The 25,720-nt window shown below is 37.0% G+C and overlaps 3 protein-coding genes across 5 annotated transcripts; 2 read left to right on the plus strand and 1 right to left on the minus strand.

Annotated features, from left to right (window-relative positions):
• The first annotated feature begins 1,630 nt into the window (after nucleotides 1–1,630).
• LOC118817446 (low choriolytic enzyme-like) lies at nucleotides 1,631–7,769 on the plus strand. The gene is made up of 10 exons (XM_036584149.1): nucleotides 1,631–1,676; nucleotides 2,881–2,953; nucleotides 3,088–3,091; nucleotides 3,194–3,238; nucleotides 3,352–3,501; nucleotides 4,358–4,475; nucleotides 5,533–5,711; nucleotides 5,811–5,892; nucleotides 7,272–7,396; nucleotides 7,585–7,769. Coding segments are annotated over exons 2-10 (768 nt in total). The 5' UTR covers nucleotides 1,631–1,676; nucleotides 2,881–2,890; the 3' UTR covers nucleotides 7,587–7,769.
• Nucleotides 7,770–11,881: 4,112 nt separating this feature from the next.
• On the plus strand, nucleotides 11,882–18,757 carry LOC118817445 (low choriolytic enzyme-like). Of its 2 annotated transcripts, XM_036584148.1 has the most exons (10): nucleotides 11,884–12,069; nucleotides 12,761–12,833; nucleotides 12,972–12,975; nucleotides 13,894–13,938; nucleotides 14,076–14,225; nucleotides 14,643–14,760; nucleotides 16,026–16,204; nucleotides 16,311–16,392; nucleotides 18,334–18,458; nucleotides 18,570–18,757. In XM_036584148.1, coding segments are annotated over exons 2-10 (768 nt in total). In that variant the 5' UTR covers nucleotides 11,884–12,069; nucleotides 12,761–12,770; the 3' UTR covers nucleotides 18,572–18,757. The 2 variants fall into 2 exon arrangements, with proteins under 2 accessions (XP_036440040.1, XP_036440041.1); XM_036584147.1 differs by lacking the exon at nucleotides 18,570–18,757 and having other exon boundaries at nucleotides 11,882–12,069; nucleotides 18,334–18,466.
• Nucleotides 18,758–20,361: 1,604 nt separating this feature from the next.
• On the minus strand, nucleotides 20,362–25,659 carry LOC118817442 (high choriolytic enzyme 1-like). 2 transcript variants are annotated; one of them, XM_036584142.1, is made up of 9 exons: nucleotides 25,485–25,659; nucleotides 25,344–25,365; nucleotides 25,170–25,235; nucleotides 24,805–24,957; nucleotides 22,824–22,941; nucleotides 22,321–22,499; nucleotides 21,337–21,418; nucleotides 21,081–21,224; nucleotides 20,362–20,967 (listed from the first exon to the last, which is right to left on the minus strand). In XM_036584142.1, exons 1-8 carry the CDS (start codon nucleotides 25,551–25,553, stop codon nucleotides 21,098–21,100), a joined length of 816 nt encoding a protein of 271 aa, XP_036440035.1. In that variant the 5' UTR covers nucleotides 25,554–25,659; the 3' UTR covers nucleotides 20,362–20,967; nucleotides 21,081–21,097. The 2 variants fall into 2 exon arrangements, with proteins under 2 accessions (XP_036440035.1, XP_036440036.1); XM_036584143.1 differs by having other exon boundaries at nucleotides 20,362–20,970.
• Nucleotides 25,660–25,720: the final 61 nt, after the last annotated feature.

The following is a 25,720-nucleotide window of genomic DNA, read 5'->3' on the forward strand; positions in this document are numbered from 1 at the left end:
GTACTGCACCAGAGGGGGTGCCCAAGAGCGTGAAGCTTGTGGAACCCGAGCCGGCCCATAAGGTCTATATCAGAGAACTGTAGAGAGGAGATTTGCCACACAATAATGTCTTCTAGGTTTATCAAACACTGACAGACGAGTCCAAATGAACGGGTTCCATTGGAGATTTTGTGGAAAATTCTAGTTTGTAAAAGCTTAATCATTTCTCATATGGAAAAGTGTGCTCATTTCTGAACGTAGAACATCATACTTCAATACTGCTGTTACATTTTCGATGATTTTAAACTCCAGTTATACGATTTTCTAACACTTCGTCATGTACCATCATGATATCAGTGAGCGTGAACCACTTCACTCAGCCAATGAGCTTCTCAGCTTGCCAACCAATCAGCACTCAGTGGCATGGAATACATCCTTTCTGAAATTAAAGGAAGGTACCATACAGATGGTTAGAAACAAGTTCAATTTTCTGTCTTGAGCTGTTTAGCCCCCTTCACCGCCCCTATTCATTGAGGACTTGCTCTAGAGGTTTGCAATCATGTTGTTATTATAGGCCAGGCTCCCTTGATCTGGCTCTGGTGCCATGCTGAACTACGCTGAAATGGATCTTTAAGATTTCCCATATAAAACACAATTACTATATCATCGCTGAAAAACATGTATCTTCTTTTTTTTCGATTTTTACATTTCTTCATCATTTGAACACAACAGCTGTCCTTTACTTTGTGTGAAAATTTCATGATGAATGGACCATCAGAAATGCTCCAGTATTCCTTGAAGTAAAATCTCTGTACATTAACTAACATTGAAAGTGAAGAATGTTTGTGCCCTCTCTTGTGAAGTTACTGTTTTTGGAGATACTTGTTTTAATTTGGACAGCGACAATATATTAAGTAAGCCCAACTTAATCTGTATTGTTGACCCAAGCAAGATACAGTACTGAAAATGTAATATAAAGATCAAGGATTATACTCTGATGCAACTTTAATCACCCTCTTAACCCCTTAGAATTCCAGGCTTATTACATGCTAAGGCTTATTATTCAGTACCTACAGGGATTTCAGTGCACACTGGCTAAACTATTCTTAGGTTATAAAAGTGTATAATGAAACTGGCCATTTAAAGTGTATAATGAAACTGAAATTCCTCCTAACCATAAAAGTATACTCACTTTTTGAATTCCTTTCATTTTTTTATTTTCTTGCTGTGGTTTGCTGCTGTATGATGTGCTGTGGAAAAATTGCTTTGAAATTGATTCTGGAAGCTTAAAAAGTCTGTGCTCTGTTTACTGTTCATGGTAAACTACTGCTTATATCAGATTAGACAGGTGCTCTAAATTTCTGCTACATTTAAATGTGCATGCTGCCCTCATCGATGAACAGAAAGTGCCAACACTCAGGTTAAATGAGATACTTGTCGTTTGTGCAACACCAGCACACTGAGCAGGGAAAAGCTGCACCTGCTGTCCTCCAAAGCAAGGTTACCCCTATTTAAACATAAACCTGATAAAATATCTTGATTCACCTATTTCAGTGGAATGCTATTAGAAATTTATGTTTTCCCATTTGTTTAAGAAAAAAATCCTCAGCTTCTGTTATCACATTTGATACACAGAGTAGGATATAAAAACCCTCTCTGCTGAAAAACAGATGCTTGATTCATCTTGCAGGTTTGAGGTAAGGAAGAGCTTGTTTCCTGTCATTCTTCTAACATCTTAAATCCCCTGTCTCATTACATCCAGAGGCTCATTATTGAGTAAATACATGGGAAATTACAGTGCAAAATGGCCGAGCTATTCTTAAAGAGCCTACCATTATCTTGAATGTAGTTATTTTTTACTTAAAGTCTACTTACAACATCTATGTGGTTTTATTTACCAAAAGCAGGACTGAAACACTGCAACAGTGCCATTTTTTATGACATCACAAAAACAATTAATTCAAAACGGGCTGGGTGTGCAGCTTAGTTTCCATATATGGACAGTATGAGCCAGAGTGTGAACATATAACATAATCAACTCACATAAAGAAAGGAACAGTCATAAAAAATGATTACAAATGAAAGGATATTGAGAAAATGGGACTCCTAACAACTGTGCAAGACCTGGTAGACCACCAACACTGTCACCATCAGATAAACAGTAAGTATAGCTCCATTCTTGCTTCATATCTGAAACAATTCACAGGTATTTCTGTCCATTCTTCTAATGTGAGAAGAAACTCAACACTATGAGCTGTCAAGAAGCCCTTAATGAGGAAAGGACAAAAAATACTTTTCAAACAAAAAAACTTTTATTCTGGTTTTTTCAGAATGATGAACTGGCCACCCCAGACCTCAGTATCATTGAATGTGTTTGAGATCATTTGGATAACGAGAAACAGAAAATGCAACCAACTAAGACTGAACTTTGGAGGTGTAGAAAAATATCCCTATAGATTTCTTTAAAAGACTGTAAGCAAGTGTCCAAAAAAATGGATTGGAAGTCATAAGGCAAAGGCAAAGGGTGCACACTACTGTCGTTTGTGTTCACATGGATCTCATGTAATCCTGTAAGTTCATTCCTTAAGCATCCAGGCTTCCATTCCTTACTTCTGTAACTTTAAAAATATCTCAGCCAGTTTGTATTGCTTTCCATGTAAATGCATAATGAATATGTGAATAATACATGAATAATAAGCATTAGAATGTAATAAGCCTGTGAATGTCACTCATGAATACTATTTTAGCTAACACTGAACTACTGAGAAATGCAGACCTTTATATGTTTGATTTGTGTCTGATGTGGACGACATATTACATTATGTGCCAAACAGTCATGACTCCATAGTAAAAACAGTAGCCTAACACAGTAAGCTAATGGTTCCTGAACCCATCTGGCAGACTGGTGGCGATGATGTATAAGGCTCTGGGTTTGGTGGCCCTTTTGCTGGCCTGCTCTGTCCGAGCAGAGGAGGTAAGTCACAAAGAGACACACACCCACACGTTTTCAATGTACACAATAATACAGTCATGTTACTCTTAAATAACTTGAATCTTATATCTCTGTTTGTATCGTCTGTTATTTGTGTTTACACGGTTCTTGTGTAGCCCCGTAAGTTGATACTCTTCAGATTGTAATATACTGTATATAGAATACTCTAATATACTTTGTTGGATGGTGTACTAAGTATTTTATCAATCAATTCTCTGTTAGTGCTGTCTGTGGGGGAGCTGCTGGAGAGAGCTAACAGAAACGTTGGTATGGACATTTTGGGCGTACATGAACCCACTGTTCCTTAAACCAGTAAAACTTGCTCACAGTGTAAGCTAATTTAAATGTAATCAAACAAACCTTTCTGTTGTGTTTGTCAGTTCGTGGTCCTGATGAGCCGAGAGTCATAGGAGACATTGCTGTGGACGACACCGGAAGGAACGCTGATCCCTGCACCTCTCAAGGCTGCAAGTGGCCCAAGTCCAGTGACGGATGGGTCTATGTGCCATACTTTATTGCCAACCATTTCTGTATGTCAGCAATAATTGAATCTTAAACACTCCTACACTATAAAACTGCTCACTGACTCAAAGTATTAGTAAATACTTTAAAAAACTTCGTTGGACAAATTTAAAAAAATTCGTTGGACAACCTGAGCTGTGTTAGTGACGGTATTATGTGAAATTCTATTCTAGTTCACTCTGTGCTAATTGCATGTTAATTTGTCAGTGGTTTTATCTGGTGATTGCATGTCAGATAATAATATTTTTATATAATTCACAGATTACTATTAAGGAACTATTTCTTTGTTGATGCATAGCCCATAGCTGTCAAGTGAAAACTTTGTTCAGGTCAACTAGAATTTTTTTTTTAATCAATTATCTCAGCTTAGTTTAACCCTTACCACAATTCAGGCTGGGGGCACCGTGTTATTGGGGAGTCGTAACCATGTGTGGGAATTGGATTAACTAAATTGTAAGGAGGAAGTGAATTAAAATCACTTAGCTGTTTATGAATGAACGAATCTGTACCATCTTTTGAAAAGGCAATTTCAGCATATAGTTATATACAGTTATATATGCTCCCAACCGAAAAATGAATCCTACCTCAGTCTAAGAGTAAAGCCAAAAACACTGAAATTTCAGCTGTAAAAGGAGACCCTGCTGAGATGACTTGACTAAGGTGTTGAATTTAGTTTAGGAAAAACATAATTAAGAGTTCATTTTGCTTGTTTGCTGCTTTGCACTGAGAGCTGATCTTAACAAATGGCCTTCTACTGACTGGACTGGACATTATTCGAGCTTCTATGTTCTGTCTTGCTTCAGAAAACGATTAAACTTTGACATTTGGCCGATCTTTACTGACCTCTGCCCTTTCCCCCTTCAGCCTCCCGTGAGCTGCAGGTCATTCAGCGTGGTCTAGACTCCTTCTCCACCGTCTCCTGCATCCGCTTCATACCACGCACTAATCAGAGGGATTACATTTACATTCAGTCTCTCAGCGGGTAGGCACGAAACCAGATAGTTCTGGTTCTAAAATCTGAGTGGCTGACCCATGTTTAAATTGTATTCATTTATTAATTTACCGTTTTTGTATTTGCTAAAGTAAAAACTTTAGTGACGGTTAGCTGTAGTGAAAAGCGAGTCATTACTAAGCAACTAGTGCATAATAAAGTGATAATTGAGGGAAAACTGTGCATGGAGAGAACACTTCTCAACCAAGCAGACTGTGCTGGAGTGAACTGCTCCAAATATACTGCACACATCAGTTGCATTAACCCCTTAAAATCCCAGTCTTATTACATACTAAGACTCATTATTCAGGAACTACAGGCACATCAGTGCAAACTGGCAGAGCTTTTCCTAAGTTACAGAAGTATGTAATAAAACTTTACACCTGCCAGTGGGCCCTGGCCATTTAAGGGGTTAATTATAGTTTTCACAATGATTTGGTTATTTAATATGCATAACTCAAAGACTATAAACCTTAAAATATAAACCATTTGTCTATGTCCTTTTTAATGATCAAGTAAGTATATTACTCTTTTGCTACTTTGAGATGTATAAACTTTTCCGTAATGATTACTTCACAATTATTCATTGTTAAACTTTTCAAATTATGAATAATCAGTAATTGTCTCCTATTATAAGTTGGTGACTTTGTAATGTGTTTATGAACATATATTGTGTTCCTTATTACACATACCAATAATTTGTTTCTAATAATCACTATTAGATAAAGGTGAAGTTGCTCTTTATAGGGGCCTGTTATTATAAAGTCTTATCAATTTTGCTAGTAATTAACTTGTTTGTTTATTTAATGAAGAGTGGTGTATTTAATTAGATTGTATGGCTGTTTATTTGTTAAAACAACCACTCAAGGCCTTTATTTACAGTGAGTTTTCTACAGAAAGGGTAACCGTGGTTTAAACATGTATCAAGACTTACAATTAATTTAATTTCATTTAAACTGGTATTACAATCTGAATATGTATCAGGATTAAAATCATAAAATAGGTCTGAATTAAATTTAAATTAGATTCAGCTCTCTTTGCTTGGCAGATGCTACTCTTACGTCGGACGCCTTGGTTATGGCCAGACTGTGTCTCTGGACCGCAATGGCTGCATCTACCACAACACTGTCCAGCACGAGCTGCTCCATGCTCTGGGATTCAACCATGAACAGACCCGCAGTGACCGTGACAACCACATCCGCGTAGTCTGGGAGAACATTATTGAAAGTACAGTATCAATTTTTAATTATCAGATTTAGATTTTGCAGGTTTAAGATCAATTTGGTAGATGTAATATTTTGGGTATTTTGGTTGTTTTTCCAACAGACATGAAACACAACTTCAACAAGATCAACACTCTGAACCAGGGAACTCCCTATGACTACAACTCTGTGATGCAGTACCACAGGTCAGTCATTTACAAAACAATTCCACTCAAATATGTGAAGTACCTTATATGTCCGCAAGTGACTTTCAACAGACCATGACAGCACAACTGGCTACTCTGGCAGTTGGTTATGTTGGATGGGAGGCATGCTTTAGCTGATATTTCTATTCAGACTGACAGATCAGGCATAATATACAGATCTGAGCAGTTAGTACTGTTCTAATTGCATTCAGCTGTTTTATTGTATTTAGTGGCAGCTCAGTAAGATATGGAGAGAAGGATGGTAATTACTGTCTGATAGAGAATAAACTAGCTACAGCAAACACTGGGGAAATACAGAGAGGACATGTTTTAAATCAGAAATGACCCAGCTACAAAAAGCCCAGGCAACCCTTACTGGGTAGCACCAGTGGCTTTAAAGCTTTAACTGCATAGAATTACTCTAACCGGACATGTTTGGTTCATTCTGTTGTTAGGCCTTATGATACAAGCTGCTTTCCCACACCTCTCAAATACAATATGAATTCACAACTGCCAAACACCTCTCTGCAGTATTTTACAAGACTACTACTATTGATTCTACTGAAGCTGCAAATGAAAATCCTATTTCAGTCCTAATATTTTATGATATAAAACATATAGTCCAGATATAGTCCTGAGTCAGAGACCATCATTTACTTAATTTACAGTTAAAACAGCCATTAAGTATTCAATGTTCATATAACAGAAGATTATAAGCATCAACAACTAAACATAGGCTATATTTTATCACTACTCAGTGTCTTCACACTTTCTCTTTGTTTCTTCCACTCTTTTTGAGAGACCTGTTTTCAGTTTTTCATAGAAATAGATAGTTGTTCACATGGTCAAAATAATCTCAAACACATTCAGTGATGTTGAGCTCTGGGAGCTTGTGAGGAGCCTGATTTTTTCCTCTCTCTCTCAAAGATGAAAGCTTTAAATACTGTTTATCCAATGAGGACTGTTTTGGAAACTTATTTTCCTTTGACACTGAATGCCAGTGGACCTAATTTTCACATATTTTGGTAAGCACCTAAAGAGCTTTTTCAGAATTCCAGTTTTCTAGTTCCAGTCAATAATACCCAAATGAGGCTGGAATGATCAAAACTGGGCATCCTCTTCTGTAACCATTCTTTTTTCATGTTTAGAAAACTACTAAAACCAATAACATGCATGTTTATGCAATGATGAACATGGACTGGTTTGCTGGTCACCGAAAAGCCTTATCTTGGACTATGTTGCATTACCAATGGTGATTTATCCAGTCTAGGCTTAAACATAATGTAGATCTGTGAAACTAGCTCTATATGTTAAGCGACTTACGTTCATTCATTCATTTATTCATTCATTCATTCATTCATTTATTTTGGTCACTCCAGAACTGCTTTCTCTAAGAATGGTCTGCCCACCATGGTCCCCATCCCCAACAGCAATGTGGCCATTGGTCAGGCAACTCAGATGAGCAACAATGACATCATCAGACTGTACAGACTCTACCAGTGCTGTAAGTACACATAGAACACTTATACAGATTCTCATTAGAGCAGCTGTACTCACTGACAGCACGATAATGAAAATAAATTAATATTTGTTCAATATCTATAGTAAGATGTTTAACCGTATGTCAACACTGTTGAAATGTTTATGCTTTATGAATTATTTCTATTAATTAGTCTATTTTAATGCCTTTAGGAACTGAGGAAATCCCTCTATCCACCAAACTGACACACCAGGAGAAGACTAAACATCTATCACTGCATATGACTAATCCACCAATGAGGTTATTTGCCTCAGTGTCTGCTGATGATGTACTTGATGGTCTGTTGATGACATAATTATGAAAACAAATTCCTCAAATAAATCTGCGCTCAACATTATCAACCTTTGTCGTTCTAAAACCTTTGTCTTTCTGACACATGCATATAAACACAGATATATATATTTGTAGATATCTAAATATCTATTTTTTTGTTACAAAGAAATATCTGCTAAGCACTTTAGCGCATAATTTTTTTTCCAAATGATGCCATTTTTTAATCACACTCATCAAAATGAGAGCACTGATCTTGCAATATCACTTTTTCACCATAGTGTGCAACTGTAAAGTGCAGTATCATACATTGCAATACAGGGAAACCACAACAGAGGTGATTTGACTGTGTGATGAGAGATAAGAGATATGAAAACATACCATTGAGAACCATTAGGATTAAAACCTGGTGGTTTTGCTTTTTAATGGGAATTAGCTTGTATGGTTATCATTAGAGACCATAATTTCCTGCAGGACCCCTTTAGACGCCAATAGGAAACAATCAAATGCATCTGGAATCAGAGTTTCAGAACACCTTTTTAAACTATTAGAATCCTTTATACTGTCATATCAAACCATCAGGAACACACAAAATACCATTAGTGACTACTAGACACCATCAGAAACCAACAGAAACCTTTAATGGTTTCTATGATTTTTTAAGCAGGGATGACTATCCTATACTTATTATATCCTGTAAATTAAAGCCTTTACCCATAATTTAACGTCTTATTGAGCGATAATAACACTCAAAAATCCAAATAATGGTGTGATGTAGTATATTCATTCACGTGGACATTATGTAAACATTTAAAAGTAAATTCAGTATCACTAATATTTGGTCACATTTGCAATTCCAAACTCACAAATAACAGATTCTAATTTATTTTTACTCAATTGCAAAACACTATGGATAGTTTTAAAGTGAGTTTAAAACTTAGTTTAAATTAGTAGGTATAACGTCAAAGAATTATCCTGCAGCTGAACATCTCTACCTATTCCAACAGCAGTTTTTAAAAGAAGTATGTGATAGCCTTAGTCTAAGTTTGTACACATTGTAAAATGTTTTTTGAAAGCAGGCAATTTTAAGACACACATAAAACAACAGTTGCAAGACTTTTATTATCTTGAGTAAAAAACTTACATATAGTCTTCACACAGCTCAGTGATTTCTCAAATGAAGGTCAAATTATAGCACTGTTTGATATAATTTGGAAACAGGTACCGATGCAGGTGATACACTTTATGGACAAAAGTACTGGGACACCCACACGTTACACCGACATGAACTTTTATGACATCCCATTCTAAATTCATAGTTGGTCCACCTTTTGCAGCAATAAAAGCTTCCATTCTTCTGTGAAGCTTTCTACAAGATTGTGCAGTGTGTCTGTGGGAATTATTGTCTATTACTCCAGAAGAGCAGTTGTGAGGTCTGACACTGATGTGAGACGAGAGGGCCTGGCTCACAATCTTTGTTCTTGTTCATCCCAAAGGTGTTCGATGGGGTTGAGGTCAGGGCTCTGTGAGGGCCAGTTGAGTTCTTCCACACCAAATTCACCCAGCCATGCCTCGCTTTGTGCACTGGGGCTTAGTCATGCAGGAAAGGAAAGGGCCTTTCCCAAACTGTTCACACAAAGGTGGAAGCATACAATTGTCCAAAATGTCTTGGCCAGCTGAAATATTAAGATTTCTCTTCACTGGAACTAAGGGGTCTAGACCAACCCCTGATAAACAACCCTATAGCATTATCCCTCCTCTACCAAACTTTATAGTTGGTACAACGCAGACAGGCAGGTAACGTTCTCCTGGCATTTGGCAAACCCAGACTCGTCCATCAGACTGCCAGACAGAGAAGCATGATTCGTCACTCCACAGAACATGTTTCCACTGCTGCAGAGTTCAGTGGCATCATGCTCTACACCACACCCCTCAATGCTTGCCATTGTGCATTTTGATCTTAGGCTTGTGTGTAGCTACTTGGCCATGGAAACCCATTTCATGAAGCTCCTGATGCACAGTTCATTTGCTGATGTTTCTTCCAGAGGCAATTTGGAACTTGTTAGTGAATGATTCAACAGAGGCACTTCAGCACTCATTGGCCCTGCTCTGTGTGGTCTGTCGTTTCGTTACTGAGCTGTTGTTGATTCTAGATGCTTCCATTTCACAAAAATAGCACTGACAGTTGACAGGGGCAGATCTAGCAGGACAGAAATTTCACAAACTGACTTGTGGCAGAGGTGGCATCCTATGACAGTGCCATGTTTAAAGGCTCTGAACTCATCAGTATGACCCATTCTACTGCAGGTGATTCATACTTTTATTTTTTTCTCACCTTGATTATTGTCATGCATTGCTCAAAGAACTTCCTACAAACACAACAAGTAAACTATAACTAAAAAGTGCAGCAGCAAGACTATTAACACATATTAACTCATATTAGACCAGTTTTAGCGTCAGTCGACTGGATATCTGTTTTATTTAGAATTCACAATAAACTTTTATGACTAGTTTTGAAATCTCTTCATTGTATAACACCTTCATGCAGCTCTGAATGCCTAAGCTGTGCTCCAAATTGTGCCTTCCATATCGACCTTTCAGTGCTGGCCTCCTCCATAATTCCAATTATGAAACTTAGAAACACAAAGCAGCCTTTTGAGTTTCCAATAAATTCCCATTAAGTATCTGTCAGGCTCTGTCATTAGTTTTAAAAAAACAGTTTTTCTGACTGTAAAACATATTTCCTGACTGTAGCATTTCACTAGCTTTTATAAGGTCCACTGACAGTATTTATGTTGGTTTTACAATTTGTTTTCACATGGTCCTTTTCCAGCCCCTCTTTCTCCCTTAGAATTAAACAGGTTGTTTTTGTTACTGTGCCTTTAAGACTGATACATGTAAATGAGCTCTGTTACGATTGGCTGCCCTGCATTGCGCTTCGTTGAAAAAGCTGTCCAAGCTGAAACACTCCTTATAACCTCAGTGTGAATGGGCAGGACCAAACTGCTGTAGGCTGGATTGGTGGGTACATGTTGTTTTTCATGACATCATAAAAACAGTGAATTCAATTGAGTTTTTGCAGTTAGTTTCCACATATGGATTGTATGGGCTGAGGAGCGCGTTGTTGATTTTGTCTATATTATTAATACATATGTATGTTTTCACTTGCCATACCCTCTTAAAGTGAGTTCCAGTGTGATACCAGATTCAATATTGTTTGATATGAGCTGGCATTGGCCATAAAACAGTACGGCAGGACCAGAGATGGTAAATTGAGGTCTAGAGATTAAAGGACTTTCTGCACCTGAATTTTCCATATCTGGACAAGATCTCATCTTAGTCCATCTGTTTCTTTCCGTGACACATTTTGGATGGAAACTCTTTTCTTCTTCGCCTGCTGGTGCATGGTGATGTAATTAAAACTCAGAAAACTTTTCTAAAAAAATTTTAGAAGTGGGCAAGTCATTACATTACACTGAAGATCATGGGAAAACAAGAATTTTGTCATTTAAATGACACAATATGATAAGGGGTTGTACTGATCAGTCCGAACATAAGTAGCTGTGTCCTGAGTTAGCTGGGATGAGAGTCTGTAGTTCACCAGAAATCTGTGAAAAAAGATTTTCCAGTACATGCTGACAAAGTGATCTTCTGTACACAAGTAAGCAGTTCATCTTCTATTTTATTTAGTTTGATTCAGTGGTATGGGACTCTCTGATGAAGGTAGATAGCTTCATCCAAAAGCCTGTCCAATGGAAAAGGAGGTAGAAATCTGAAAATGCAGCTTTACAAAAGTGGAGTTAAAATGTCTAAAAATAGGAAAACATTGAGTGTCATTATGATCAATTGCTGACACCTGAAACTCACTTACATATGTAAGTGAGCAATTAAAATAAATGCTACATTTAAATGAGCATACTGCACATATAAATGAACAGAAAGTGCCAATATTGAAGTTAAATGAGATGCAACACCAACACACTGAGCAGGGAAAAGCTGCACCTGCTGGCCTTCCAAGCAAGGTTGCACTTATTTAAACATACACCTGATAAAATATCTTGATTTGCCTGTTTCACTGGAACATTTTTAGAAATGTATTTTTTTCCATTTGTTTAACCCCTTAAATGGCCAGGGCCCACCAGCAGGCCCAAAGTTTTATTACACACTTCTATAACCTAAGAATAGCTCAACAAGTTTCCACTGAAGTCCCTGTAGTTACTGAATAATAAGCCTTAGTATGTAATAAGTCTGGAATTAAGAGGTTAAGAAAACAAATTCACCCACTTCCGTTTTCACATTTGGTACACAGAGTAGACTATAAAAACTCTGCTGAAAAACAGATGCTTATTTCATCTTGCAGGTTTGAGGTAAGGAAGAGCTTGTTTCTTGTCATTCTTCTAACATCTTAAACTCCTAGTCTTATGACATCTTTAGATCTGTTATTCAGTAATTACAAAGAAAACAGTTCCAAGTGGCTGAGTTATTTTTCTAGTTGAAATGGTCATTAAGAACAATGTTCTTCATTTTTGAGCATCAGGGAAATAAAGAAAACATATATTTGACCACATATTACACAGAAGCCTCAACAACCAAATATAACATTGTATTTTTAAGTATTTAATGTGTTCACACTTTACCTTTGTTACAGATTCCTTTTTTAAGGGATTTTTAACAGTTCAGTTTTAGCAGTTGGTTGCATTTTTTTGCTTCTAATGACCCAAGTAATCCTAAATACATTCAGTAATGTTGAGGTCTGGCCAGCATCCAGGCTTCCATTCCTCACTTCTGTAATGTAAAAACAATTTAGCCAGTTTTGTTTTCCATATAATTCCTAAATTATAAGCCTTAGGATGTAATAAGTCTGGGAAAATCACTCAAATTTTATTTTAGCAATACAACACTATTTTCAGCTACACATAAATACAGAAAATAAACCTTCATAATGTTTGATTTGTGTCTGATGTGGATGGCATATTACATTATAAGCCAAACAGTCATGGCTCCATAGTTAGCTAATTAATCATTAATCATGCTGCTGTGGATGAACTCCTTTTACAGACTGCTGACTATGATGTATAAGGTTCTGGGTTTGGTGGCCCTTTTGCTGGTCTGCTCTGTCCGAGCTGAGGAGGTAAGTCACACAGAGAGACCCCAAATCACACATTTTCAAAGTACACGCAATAATGCAGTCATCTTACTTGTGAATAACTTGAGTCTTATGTCTCTGTTTGTATCGTCTGTTTTTTCTTTTCATGTGATTCTCACATAGCGCCGTAAGTTGAAACTCTTTAGATTATAATTCTATGAAAGCCCTGAAAGATAAGATGAAAAAAATTGAAACTGTGTTCCTGAGTCTAATTCCACTTTATTAATTTTCTCTGCCTGTTCAACATACTAAAAACTAAAAATTAAGAAATTTTTTCTGTGTAAGGTTGTTATTTTGGAGATACAAGGTTTTGTTTCCGACAGCATAATATGTTGTATAATATGCTGCTGGCGGAGTGTTTGTGTGTGTGTGTGTGTGCGTGTGTGTGTGTGTGTGTGTGTGTATGTTCACTAACTCTTATCATGTTAGACAAGCTTTGACCATAAGGGGGCATTTCATTGAAAAGAGTGCCAAACCTAATGCAACTAAAGAACTGGTCATCATACATTTACATATCTATGCAAATTTAGCTAAATACAGGGTATAATTAGAATAATAGCTTCTTAGGTTTGTGAGCCATTACAGTCTGCTACAAACAAACAGGCTAGGAGAGCATGCAGCTTTTATCTCTTCAGGCCATAAGCTAATTTCTTCCAGAGCTGATTCAATCAACATTTATAAAAACAAAGAAAAAAAGACACTGAACAGTTTGACTCACCTGTAACTGTATGATGGCCAGTTTTCTAGTTTCTACTTTTTTTTCACATGGTCATCAATTATGAGGAGGAAAACAACAGCTGCCCCCTGCTGGTCAAAGCTGGTGTAATATGCAATGTGTTAGCCAATGCATGTATTTTTTCTTACTTTACCCGTCTGGTGCACCTCAGCAGTCAAAAAAAATTATGAAGTGGATTAAAGTGCAACTTCATGCCTGGATCCTTTAAAACAAAAATATCATACCCTTCAGGGCTTCTGTATTTTTACTAATATACTTCGTTGATGTAGTATGATGAGGTAATTATTTTACCAATCAATCCTCTGTTAGGGCTGTCTGTCGGGGAGAAGTTGGAGAGAGCTAACAGAAACATCGGTACGAACATTTTGAGCGCACACCCACTGTTTTTACATCACCAAAACTTGTTCTTTGGGTATTTACACACAGTATGAATGTAAATGTGTTTGTGAATGTAAATGTAGTAAATGCAGCCTTTCTGTTGTGTTTGTCAGTTCGTGGTCCTAATGAGCCAAGAGTTATAGGAGACATTGCTGTGGACGACACTGGAAGGAACGCTGATCCCTGCACTGCTCTAGGCTGCAAGTGGCCCAAGTCCAGTGACGGATTGGTCTACGTGCCATACGTCATTGCCAACCACTACTGTATGTCAGCAATAATTGCACCTCAAACACCGTTAACTGCCTATTCTTTGTACTGAGCACCAGCTTACTTTCTAACATTCATCTTAACTCATTTAACTCTGAAAAACATAGTGGCTGCTAACTCTGCCAACACTGTTACATTTTTATATAAGTCACAAATTATAAGTAACTTTTTATTTGCTGTCTCACAGCAGAGAAAATACGATTAGAATTGACAAACTAACTCAATTTCATTTCAGTTACTCAACTGCACAATTAATTATGCTCATTTGCACCTATGTGTTCAGAGCTTATCTTTAATAATTGCCATTTGCTGATCCATTTTATCGGAAATTATTTGAGTTTCATTCATTCTTGCTCTAGAAAATGATTCCACTTTGACACTGGACTGATCTTTACTGCCTTTTCCCCCTTCAGCCTCCCGTGAGCTGCAGGTCATTCAGCGTGGTCTAGACTCTTTCTCCTATGCCTCCTGCATCCGTTTCATACCACGCACCAATCAGAGGGATTACATTTACATTCAGTCTGATAGTGGGTAGGCGTCAACGTCCACATTAAAACCAGAATAGAACTGATATTATAAAAGGGATAGTTCTGGTCCATAAATCTGATTGGCTGAGCTGCAATCAAAGCAAAAATGTAAAATATATACATTATTATCAACATTAGTTCATAATGTTCATGTTTCTTGGCACCCATAGACAACCGTTAACAAACACTGCATGGTGGAAGAATTATTGTGATTATTATTAGGGGTCCAAGCACCGTCGCTTAATTTTGACCAATCATCATGAAACTCAAACAGAATGCCCAAGTAGGGACTCTGTAGCCTTAGAAAGTTTAATAAGATTTGGCCACTAGGGGGTGTTATTCATGTTTAAATTAATATCAAGTACATCCCTAACTACATTTTACTTGTGGATATAAAAGTGTTTTCACAGGCGCTAATTGTTTGAGAGCAGCATTTCAAACAAGTACAGGCATTCTGAGGCAAAATCAGTCTTGAAATAATTTACGGCTTCTGTAGGTATATAATTATCAAAAATAAAAGTTGAATTTTTGCCCACCATGCTCTCCACATTTCAATCATCGTGGCATTGGCCTTTCTAATTTAAACAGATACATTTTTAAAATGATCAACCAAATTTAAAACCCATATATAGATTGATATTCAGTCTATGCATGCAAAATCTGACACACATTGGCCTTTAGGGTGTACCACAGCACAAAAAGAGATTCAAAAGCATTAAAAGTCCTATCACCATTATTTCCTGCATCCTGTAGATAAAGGATGAATATCTTGTGATTCAGTTCTTTTAGCTGAACACCTTTGCAATTAAAAGTTATGTCAGAAATTCTGTTGTTTCTCATGTATTTTGAATTATTATTTGCTTATTTATTTCAAGTCTACTGCTAATTATACAGAGATTAAATGATCAATCTGCTGAAAACTTCTTTGTGAGGGATCTATGAATCAGAGTGGTAACAGTCCAGAGAAAACAGCTAACGAAAAAAACAGAAGTTTAACACACTAACAAACAACTGAGACTTTGTCAACAACAGAGTTTACCACAGAAAGGTTAACCATAGTAAAATCACTCACACAGCCTAAGGTGGCACATTGCTTTATTAATGAATCTGTATCAAGAATCAAAAGAATCCAAAATATATACAAAGTTTAGATTATATTTAAAATTGGAACCAGTACTACAACCTTGAATATGTATCAGGATCAAAATCATAAAATAGATGAGAATTCAATCAAATTAGATTCAGTCTCACGCTGTCTTTGTTTGGCAGATGCTACTCTTATGTTGGTCGCCTTGGTTATAGCCAGACTGTGTCTCTGGACCGCAGTGGCTGCATCTACTATGACACCGTCCAGCATGAGCTGCTCCATGCTCTGGGATTCAACCACGAACAGACCCGCAGTGACCGTGACAACCACATCCTCATAGTCTGGGACAATATTATTGAAGGTTCGCTCTCAATTTTTAAATCTTAGATTTTGCATAAAGGTTTAAGGCCATAGTAGACTATGAGTGTATTGTAGTACCAGTTAATGCTTTGATTGTTTTGGAACAGACATGAAATACAACTTCGACAAGATCAACACTCTGAACCAGGGAACTCCCTACGACTACAACTCTGTCATGCAGTACTTCAAGTCAGTCATTTACAAAACAATCCACATTCATGCATTTCACCTTCTCTTTCATTATACTGGTACCAGATTACTTTACAGTACATAGCTTTTTAAATTCTGCCAGGTCCAATGTCTTGACTCATTCATCATATCTCTGTTGCTCCACCATCCCCAGTCTGATCAGATTACTTTTTAGTTGAATAAGTTTTAAAAAAAAAAGCAGAAAGTAAAAAAACAAATCTGAGCCTAACAGAATTATTGGCAAGATTTTATCAGGAATCTGTACTAGAACAAAAGGCTAGTATCATGGCCTTGTAGGCTGTGTACCTCTAAAACTGTGATAAGATCATATTTGGGATGAGTAAATTGTATGGAGGGACACCTAATTCTGACAAACTCTGATTTGATGTAATAAGATCTTTGTGCAACCAAACAGGCCCTGGATCACTAATGTAAAGGTAAAAAGGAGTTGTTTTGATGTGAAGTGAGTCTTTGTTAATATAAATGTAGTTAATTTAGCTTTAGTTAAAAAGACAAAAAAAATAAATCAGTGGCATTTCTTGGCTTTTTTTCAGTCAAAACATGAAATGTTGTAGCCAAGGGCAATAATAGGCAGTGTCAAGCCCAGAATACAGTGGATAGGAATTTACTATGGCAAACCGAAACCGAACACAAGTGAGTGCAAACTTTACAACTAACCTCATAGGTGGAGTGATTTGTAACAGACAGAGTGACTAACTGTAATAATCACTAAAAGGTCTAGTAAGTTGGTGCAAACCATAATTAACTCAGTTAAATTATGTGCTGCTCGAACCAGATATGCTTTCAGATCTAAATGAATAAATAAATAAATAAATAAATATACAACCCAGTTTCCAAAAAAGGTTAGGACGCATTGCAAAATGTAAATAAAAAAAAATGCAATGATGTGCAAATCGTTTAAACCCTATGTTTAATTAAAAATAGTACAAAGACAACATATCAAATGTTGAAACTGAGAAATTTTATTGATTTTTGAAAAACATATATGCCAATTTTGAATTTGATGCCAACAACACGCTCCAAAAAGGCAAATGTGGCAAAGAGAAAAAGGCAAAAATCAGAACAAAAAAAATAAACATTTATTTTATATTTACATAACAGCTAACATTTTGGATGAATATGAGCATAAACATTTCCAAAAGCTGACTGTTTTGAATTTATATGGAGGATATGGGCTACTCTTATTATTTACTTTACTACCCTATTTTACACTGTGGTAAAACTAACCCCAATGTTGAGGAGGCTGTACTTTAGCCTGGCTAGCTCTCACTGTGAGCTATTTACATGTTTCAAAATGGTGCTATATTACAGCCACCAAGAGGAAGTGAATTCTGTGACTTAAATACACAACTCAGACATGGAAAAAAATTTAGATGAGAAAAGTTAATGCCATAAAAACAGTCTTCAAAGTGAATCTTGAGAAACATCTGTCTGATTGCTTCCAAATTCACAGATAGCTATGCATTTAGTCAGCTATATGACTAAATGCATGCTCTACTTCAACCTGTTTAACTACAACATACACATTTCACCCTGTATTAGTTTGTGCCCTACTCTCTTCTAGTCGTTGCACACCAAAGAAGACAGAGCTCTAATTCTTAGAGCTTATATCAATTAATATTTAAAGCAAGACTAAATAAACAAAAGTATAATTAATTGAGGATGAAGCAGTCACAATTGTGCATACTGTGTTATTATTCATCTTTTATTTTAAAGAAATTACTAAAAACCAATAACATCATGTTTATTTGATAAAGAACATAGACTGGTTTCCTCAGTATGGATCAAGCCTTGTCTTGAACTAAATTGCATTACATGGTGATTCATCAAGTCTAGGCATAACATAATGTAGGCTCTATATGTTGAGCGACTTGCCTAATAAATGAATCGGTTATCTTTTTTTTTTTTTGGTAATTTCAGCACTGCTTTCACTAAGAATGGTCTGCCCACCATGATTCCCATCCCTGACAACAATGTGGTCATTGGCCAGGCAACTGAGATGAGCCAAAATGACATCATCAGACTGCAGAGACTCTACGAGTGCTGTAAGTAGTCAGACGTTTGACCTTACAGCAGCACTTCTGAAATGCCTTTTCAAGTGAACCTGTCATGCCTTATGAACCATTCTGCTTAATTAGTCTACTTTTACCCATCAGGAACAGAAGAACTCCCTCTGTCCACCAGTCAGACACACCAGGAGAATTCAAATGGAAAACACACATTTCAACTGCTGTGTATAACTAATCCACTAATGGGATTATCAGCCTATATGTCTGTTTTAATTTATTGATAATGCCATTAAAAACAATCCTTCAAATAAATCTGCAACTAACATTAATATCAACTTTTGTCTTTTTAATGGATAGATGCATGCATAAAAACACGGGATATAGCTGTGTTACAAAGAACTCTGTTATGTACTTCAGTGGATGTATTTGTTTCAGACAGTATTAGACTAATCAAAATAAGAGTACTGATCTTGTAATTTCCCTTTTTCACTGTACTGTACCAAAGTAATCTGCAGATCCAAACAATGAAACATCAGATTCATCTTAAAGGTACAGGAAAACTACAGAGGTAACTTTACCTTTGAATGGTTTTAAATGGTAGGCATAAGCACCATGAAGGTCCAACAACATAAAATAATGCTACTGTCTAAAATATTACTTCTGTAAAAATGCATATTTACATTTAATTAGCCTGGTGTGTTTAAGTTGCTTAGAAAGTATGCTTTAAAAAAAGCAGAACATCTAGACATAACTAACATGTACTAAGAGACAATGTGTTTATATAGGCGATGGCCTAGAGTGACACTTGTACCAAATTATACCAAATTATTATTATTGCAGCTCGGGCCACCCTTTATTCACCCCCACCCTTTGGTAATACCCACCTCCATGTACTAATTGACCAATTGTAGCTTAGCAACTGTAACTAGGCACACATGGGCAAACTCAGAACTCTCCCCTATACTGCAGATATCCAAATGGGGAAACTATAAATCAAATACTTGATATCTCAAAAATTTGAAGGGGGAGTGAAATTTTATCCATTTCCTAAACTGAAGACATAAGAGGAGAGGAGTAGGATGTGGATTAAACAGTGGAAGACCACATGACCAATTAAACCTGTGAAAAAATCATATCAATTTTGTACATTTTGTTTTCTGTGAACCATTTCCACTATTCAAGCTGGATAAGTTTTGCTAGAGGAGATCCAGTAACATAATTTGTCAGGGATTTTACTGGCCAATTTATGCAGGATGAAGTATCTCTACAAATTTCATAGGCTACCCCAGATAGCCCAGTTTGAGACATCAAATTTACTTCAGACATTTACTTCAGTGGTAAGATTAAAATTAAACAGGTCCAGACCAACAAATGCAATACAACTTTCAGAATATTTCATTTTCCTTCTCCTACTAATTAGGTCAAAAATTGCTGTCCATTAGTTTTTTCTTTAACATGTTTCAAGCCAAGCTCCATTTTAGAAGTTAGCCTAATCTTCCAGTCACTGAGAAAAGAGGTGCTATTACCTATTACCAGGACGTATTATTATGTTACAGTGAGGTTGATTTAAACAGTACTAGTACTGAAGGAACTCCAGGTTTGGCAAATTATAGAAACTGATTTTTTTACTGCAGACTTCTAATAGATATTAACAGTGCAGATCAATACTGGATTAACATCACAGATTTGATGGTAATCACTCTGTGGAGAAGGGGGCGTGGCCAAGCATCATATGCAGGATGGAGAGCCGGTTGGGCTGAACCAGCGGGCTAAGTAGCTGATGATATTCACTTGAGCCTTGTTTCTGCCAGCCTACTTATAGCCATCTCTTTTCCCAGTGGGTGGCAGAGCCCAGAGAGAAGGATACCTGTGGAGACCTGAGAGCAGAGCAGAGCTGAGCTAATAGAAAGCAAAGCAAAGCAAAGAAAAGACTGAAAAGTCCCAGCGAGCGTGTTGTTTTATTTTGTCTGTGGGTTGAAAAGCCAAGTGGTTTTTGTGTTGTGTAAAAATAAATGTAGTTCTCCGTCTCCACACCTGCTCCCGGTGTACTCACTCCTCTCATCCTTCAAAAGTCGTTGCACACTCAAATTACAGCACCTGCCCAGGTAATACTAATCCAGCTCCAGTAGGGCTTCTATAGTTTCAGTGTCAACAACGTTGGAAGCACTTTATAATGCTTGATAGTAATCACTGTTTATTATCACAAAATTTAGTCACTGATATTCTATGCAGATACACTTCTTATATCATTGTTATTGTGCGAGAGCAAGAAAGGTGCATAATTTCTTTTCAAAAGCCATGTCTTTCCATTACTAAGAATATTTTAATTCTGATAATATATTTAAACCTCTCCCCACTTGTGGGCATACAGTTCAATCCCTCTCTATCAAAACTACATATTTTACACAACAGTTTGACAGTAGTGACCAGATAATGTTTTGTAATTACTGAATAATAAATAAAAAAAAATTTTAATGGTTTAAAGTAACCGAATAACAGTGAAAAATTGACTGTGGATGGCTGGACATGTAGCACCCCTCATACTCTGCTGAAAGGAAGAGAGAAAAAGAGAAAAACATCAAGACTTTCAGGTACAACCCCCTCTGTCTTCAAACTTGAGGAAAGTGCAGAGGAAAAGCAGTGTGAGTGCATTAATACCTCAAAAAGAAACTCCGCTAACGACAATAGAGTCTTTTTATGCGTAGGATGTCCATACGGCTCATTTTAGTGGCGCGTCCAATAGCAACGTTAGGGTCTGGTATGGGGATGATGGTTGGCTGCCTGTTCCTGGAGAAAGCATACCTGGATCCACACAGATCATATACAGAGTTCTCTCTGATGAGCACCATACATTTAAAAAAGGTACATCCAAACACAACGAAGGAATGAACGACAAAACAAACGTAAACCTTACTTTCCATAGTGCATGACAGAGCTGTAGTCATATGGGGTGTGCAGGTTGTTGGTTCTGATTTTCCTGAAGTTAGGCTCCCGTCCTAATAAAACAACCATAAAATGATGATCAAGTCAGTAAAGCTGATTTTGGGATTCTCATTAATCTGTTAAACATACAGTGCTATGCAAAAGTCTTAGCACCTAAGGAAACTGTTAACCCCTTAAAATCACAGGCTTAGTACATACTAAGGCTTGTTATTCAGTAACCACAGGGAGTTTAATGCAAACTGGTTGAACTGTTCTTAGGTTATAGAAGTGTGTAATGGATTTTGGCCATTTAAGGGGTTAAAACCAATTATCTTAGCAGTAAATGTGTTTTTGGCTTGTAAAAAAACATATATCAATAGAATAACCACAAATAAACATGAATGCAGGAAAAAGTAACAAAAAATTCTTATTTAAAAAAAAAAGGATATCTTGTGAGCTGGTTAAAAGAACACAGATTGATTATAGATTTCTATTGCCTTTAAAGAAGGATTGATTAGCCGAACCAGGTACTGAAAGATAACTGTATATGGTTCTCCCTCAAGGAGTGGTTGGGAAATGGTAAAACAAATGCAATGACATATAGAAAACCATTACTTATTAACTAATTATTACTAATTAATTTTGTATTTATTTTAAGAAGAGTGTTTTTCTAAGCAAATAAACACTTACTGAGCAGATAAATATCTTTTTAAATACAAGTCTCTCAGTTGATTAAATTTTGTACGGCACTGCATTCCATGAGCTTCATTAAGCAGCATTACAGCTTATATATTTCTAAACTTCCTTGCTTGTTTACTTTGAACAACATGTGAAGGGGATCCTGTCTGCTTGCTTATGAATTTTAACTGACTATAGAAGTGTACAATCACAAATTAAGATTAGAATGAAAATGAACAATCTTTAAACTTCATAAAAAGAGCACACAGATGTAGGAGGAAACGCCTGCTCAACTCACCAGGAATGATGTTTTGATAGAGGATCCGTACATGCCGGTCACGGTCACTGCGGGTCTGCTCGTGGTTGAAGCCCAGAGCGTGGAGGAGCTCATGCTGGATGACACCGTGATAGATACATCCTCTGCGATTTAGAGACACAACCTGCTCTCCACCTCTTCTACCCACAAACGAGTAGCACCTGTGTGTCAAAAACAGCAGGTACAAATACAGGAAATTCTAAGAGCTACTCCACCTTCCCCCTTAACTGTGACTTCAGTGAGGCAGAAGGGAGCAGACTAAATGATTTTCATAATATAATAAACTCACACTAACAGAAGCCTCCAAAATATTTATTTTATTTACTTTTTATACAAATTAAACTTAGTCTTGGACAAAATTCCTGATAATTGCCTTGCAATATTTAATAAGATTATTCAGTTAGCAGGTTTTAGCTTTGAAATAAGCTTAGATAACAGGTCTTTAGTATTAGTATTTAGTATGATACAGTCTTTAGTTGATGTACCCTGAACGAGACTGAATATGAATATAGTCTCGCTGTCTGCGACGAGGCCTGAATCGAATGCAGGTGGATCTCGCAAAGGACTTCAGAGCTTTCTTAATAACACTTATTTCCTGGGATGCTACGAAGGAAATATAAAAGCTTAGTAAACAGTGCAGTTATATGCTATAAAAATTTAAGACAGCTTGAAATTTTAAGTCAACTTTATGCATTGCTTTGTTTTAAAACTTAGTTTAAATTCTGCTTTATCCCTCTGGGGTCCACAAACTCGCCCACGTGTCAAATTTGATGTTTCTATATATCAACTTTGCGACATTACAGTGCAGAAATATGGTTCAGACATTTCCAAAATCTACAGAGTCCGCCTCAGAGAACTTGCAGAGAGGAGAATTACAGCTCTGTAATGTCTTCTGGGTTTCTCATACGATAGAGGGCACTCCTGAGCAAGTGCAAAATGAATGGGTTAAGATGGAGCATTTGAGTAAAATCATAGTTTATAAATACTTAAATAATGTTAATGTAATTGAATGCATCCATTTCCTGAACTCAGATCAGCATAAAACATAATAACACCACTGTTATATTTTTAAAAGCTTTTAAACTCAAGTTATAGAAGTTTAAAACGGTGCTGCATGTACATCCATGACATCAGTGAGCATGAAAAGCCAATGAGCTGCCCAACCAGTCAGCACTCGGTAGCAGTAATGTAGCATCCTACAGCCCAAAACCTGATTGCTGTAGAGAAAAAGGAAACACACAGGTTAGTTTTCTTTGCTTTTTAGTGAAATACATCCTTCTACTTTCTAAAATTAAAGGAAGGTTCTGGACAAGTGATGAGAAACTATTTTAACTTTTCGTTTTTAGTCATTGAGCTCCATTTACTCCCATTCATTGAGGACTCGCTCACGGGTGCCCTCTGCTGTTTTGCAGTCATGTTTTTGATATAACGGGGGTAATAGGAAGAGGCCAGGCTCCCAATAAACTGGATCTGGTCTGCCCTTTAGATTCCATCTCACTATAAGATTGTACGTGTTGAGTTATGGGGCTATGAAATGGGGTGGAGAAACACGTTATCTGTTTCTCACCATGTGTAACTGGTGGATTCATGTGCCCATCTACATTTTGTGTGAAACTGACCAATGGAAGCTCAGGAAGTCACTAAGGACCTACACATCACTTTGGAAATGCTTCATTCTTCATTCAGTCGACATCGGAGACACATGTGAAGTGGCATGCAAAGTAGTTGCTGCAGCAGTTTTGTAAAGCAGTGATGAAGATAATGGAGCATTTTGATATAATACATATGGTTATCATGTTGTATGCAATGTCTTTCAAGGCATATTTAAGAAGATATACAAAAATTGTGAAAAGTTCCTTAGACCCCACAGGGTTAATAATAAAAAACTCACTTTTTTTTAGTACTGCGTCTCAGTTAGATCAACAGGACAGTTTAAGCAGAGCTTACTCAAAATATGTTGAAATTGCTTTCTGGATTTTCATTCAGTTCCTCTCCCGAATTTAGTCAGTTCTAACCCACAGGCTACAGTTCACTTAATTCCCCTTCTCACATACTGCCCCCAAGCTGGGTAGGGTGCTTGCTGTCAAGAAACCATAAGTTTGAATCCTGGTGATGCTTCAGTGCTCTGCAGCCTGAGAGGATACACTCAACCCCGCCTCCCAAAGACTGAGGGCACTGTGCAATAGGTGGAGGTGTAGGCTGTGGGTGGGATTTGAGAATGACCAAATCGGAGAAGGACAAATTTTGTTGGAGTAAAAATCCAATAAAAACTACAAGCACACAAGGAGGCATTCACTGCTTTTTTAAATAAGCTCAACTTAAGCTGCATTTTGTAGGCCTAACTTAGAAGCAGTACTAAAACGTAAGTCAGTTTTGCAAAAGGCTGCCTTAAAATTTCAAGTTGACCTCAGATTGAATTTTTACCTTTTTTTTACAAAGTAATCTGTTAACCCTGGTGTCACTCACAGTATTGGTTAGAAATGACGTAGGGCACGTAGACCTTTCTGTTTCTGCGTTTGCGCCACTTGCATCCACGAGATGTACACGGATCTGCATTCTGAAAGCCAGTATACATGGCAATGTCGCCAAACATAACCCTGGGTTCATCCGGTGCCTGTCCTGAGAAATAAAACATGAGAACTGACAAGCTGGTTTGCTGTGCTACTGTGATTAAATCTATGGTGAAAAGAGCAGTTCCTTCTATTGAACTGCAGGAGAAAATTCAGCACTGTTGATTATACAGTGTAAAATAAGTTACCATGGTGAACGAGTAATTTAGCAATGCTGATTTTATCATTTAGTTATCTGGCAGCAGAAAAAAAACTTCTTACTTGCGTTTTTGTTGGCTCTTTCAATTATAGAAGTTACTGAGGGGTCTTCATTCTCAATGCCGTTATCTGTGTAAAGCATTAATAAGACTGTTATTGATTTCCATTAATAGTAAAGGTTTCAAATAAAACACAAATCTAAACTTAATAGACATCCTGTAGTAATAAACATCTTACCAGTCTTCTCCTGAATGAATACCTGGTTTACAAAACATTGTAGGGAAGAGAATTTGGTAATTACACTGTTGCCAACTGTCAAGAAGCTGTTGTCAAGAAGATGCTATATTTCATATCTGCACCTTCTATGAGTGAGCTCACCTTTACAGAGCGACCCTGAGCTGGACTGAATCCCAGCAGCGGCAGGATGAGGACCAGAGTCAGGTGCATGATGGAAGCCTGCACAGACACTCAGAATGGCAAATGGTTAAGGCAGAGCTTCGGTTTAAATAAATGAGCTAATAACTTCAATCTAACGGACCTTGTAGTTGCTCAAGGTTTGTGGCAACCCATAAAGTAACCCAGAAAATGGGAAAAGCTTAAGCAATGCTCTTTCC

This window comes from Colossoma macropomum, unplaced genomic scaffold, assembly GCF_904425465.1.
Source record: "Colossoma macropomum unplaced genomic scaffold, Colossoma_macropomum, whole genome shotgun sequence".
Taxonomy (NCBI): Eukaryota; Metazoa; Chordata; class Actinopteri; order Characiformes; family Serrasalmidae; genus Colossoma; species Colossoma macropomum.

What these genes read in the sequence shown, in the direction of transcription:
- LOC118817446 (XM_036584149.1), top strand. Translation starts at nt 2,891, where the DNA reads ATGATGTATAAGGCTCTGGGTTTGGTGGCCCTTTTGCTGGCCTGCTCT. An exon ending in TACATTCAGTCTCTCAGCGG is followed by an intron (nt 4,476 to 5,532) that starts GTAGGCACGAAA and finishes TTTGCTTGGCAG; the next exon opens with ATGCTACTCTTACGTCGGAC. An exon ending in CTGGGAGAACATTATTGAAA is followed by an intron (nt 5,712 to 5,810) that starts GTACAGTATCAA and finishes TTTTTCCAACAG; the next exon opens with ACATGAAACACAACTTCAAC.
- LOC118817445 (XM_036584147.1), top strand. Translation starts at nt 12,771, where the DNA reads ATGATGTATAAGGTTCTGGGTTTGGTGGCCCTTTTGCTGGTCTGCTCT. An exon ending in TACATTCAGTCTGATAGTGG is followed by an intron (nt 14,761 to 16,025) that starts GTAGGCGTCAAC and finishes TTTGTTTGGCAG; the next exon opens with ATGCTACTCTTATGTTGGTC. An exon ending in TCTGTCATGCAGTACTTCAA is followed by an intron (nt 16,393 to 18,333) that starts GTCAGTCATTTA and finishes TGGTAATTTCAG; the next exon opens with CACTGCTTTCACTAAGAATG.
- LOC118817442 (XM_036584142.1), bottom strand. Translation starts at nt 25,553, where the DNA reads ATGCACCTGACTCTGGTCCTCATCCTGCCGCTGCTGGGATTCAGTCCA. An exon ending in CTCAGGGTCGCTCTGTAAAG is followed by an intron (nt 25,366 to 25,484) that starts GTGAGCTCACTC and finishes TTTGTAAACCAG; the next exon opens with GTATTCATTCAGGAGAAGAC. An exon ending in CATATTCAGTCTCGTTCAGG is followed by an intron (nt 22,500 to 22,823) that starts GTACATCAACTA and finishes TTTGACACACAG; the next exon opens with GTGCTACTCGTTTGTGGGTA.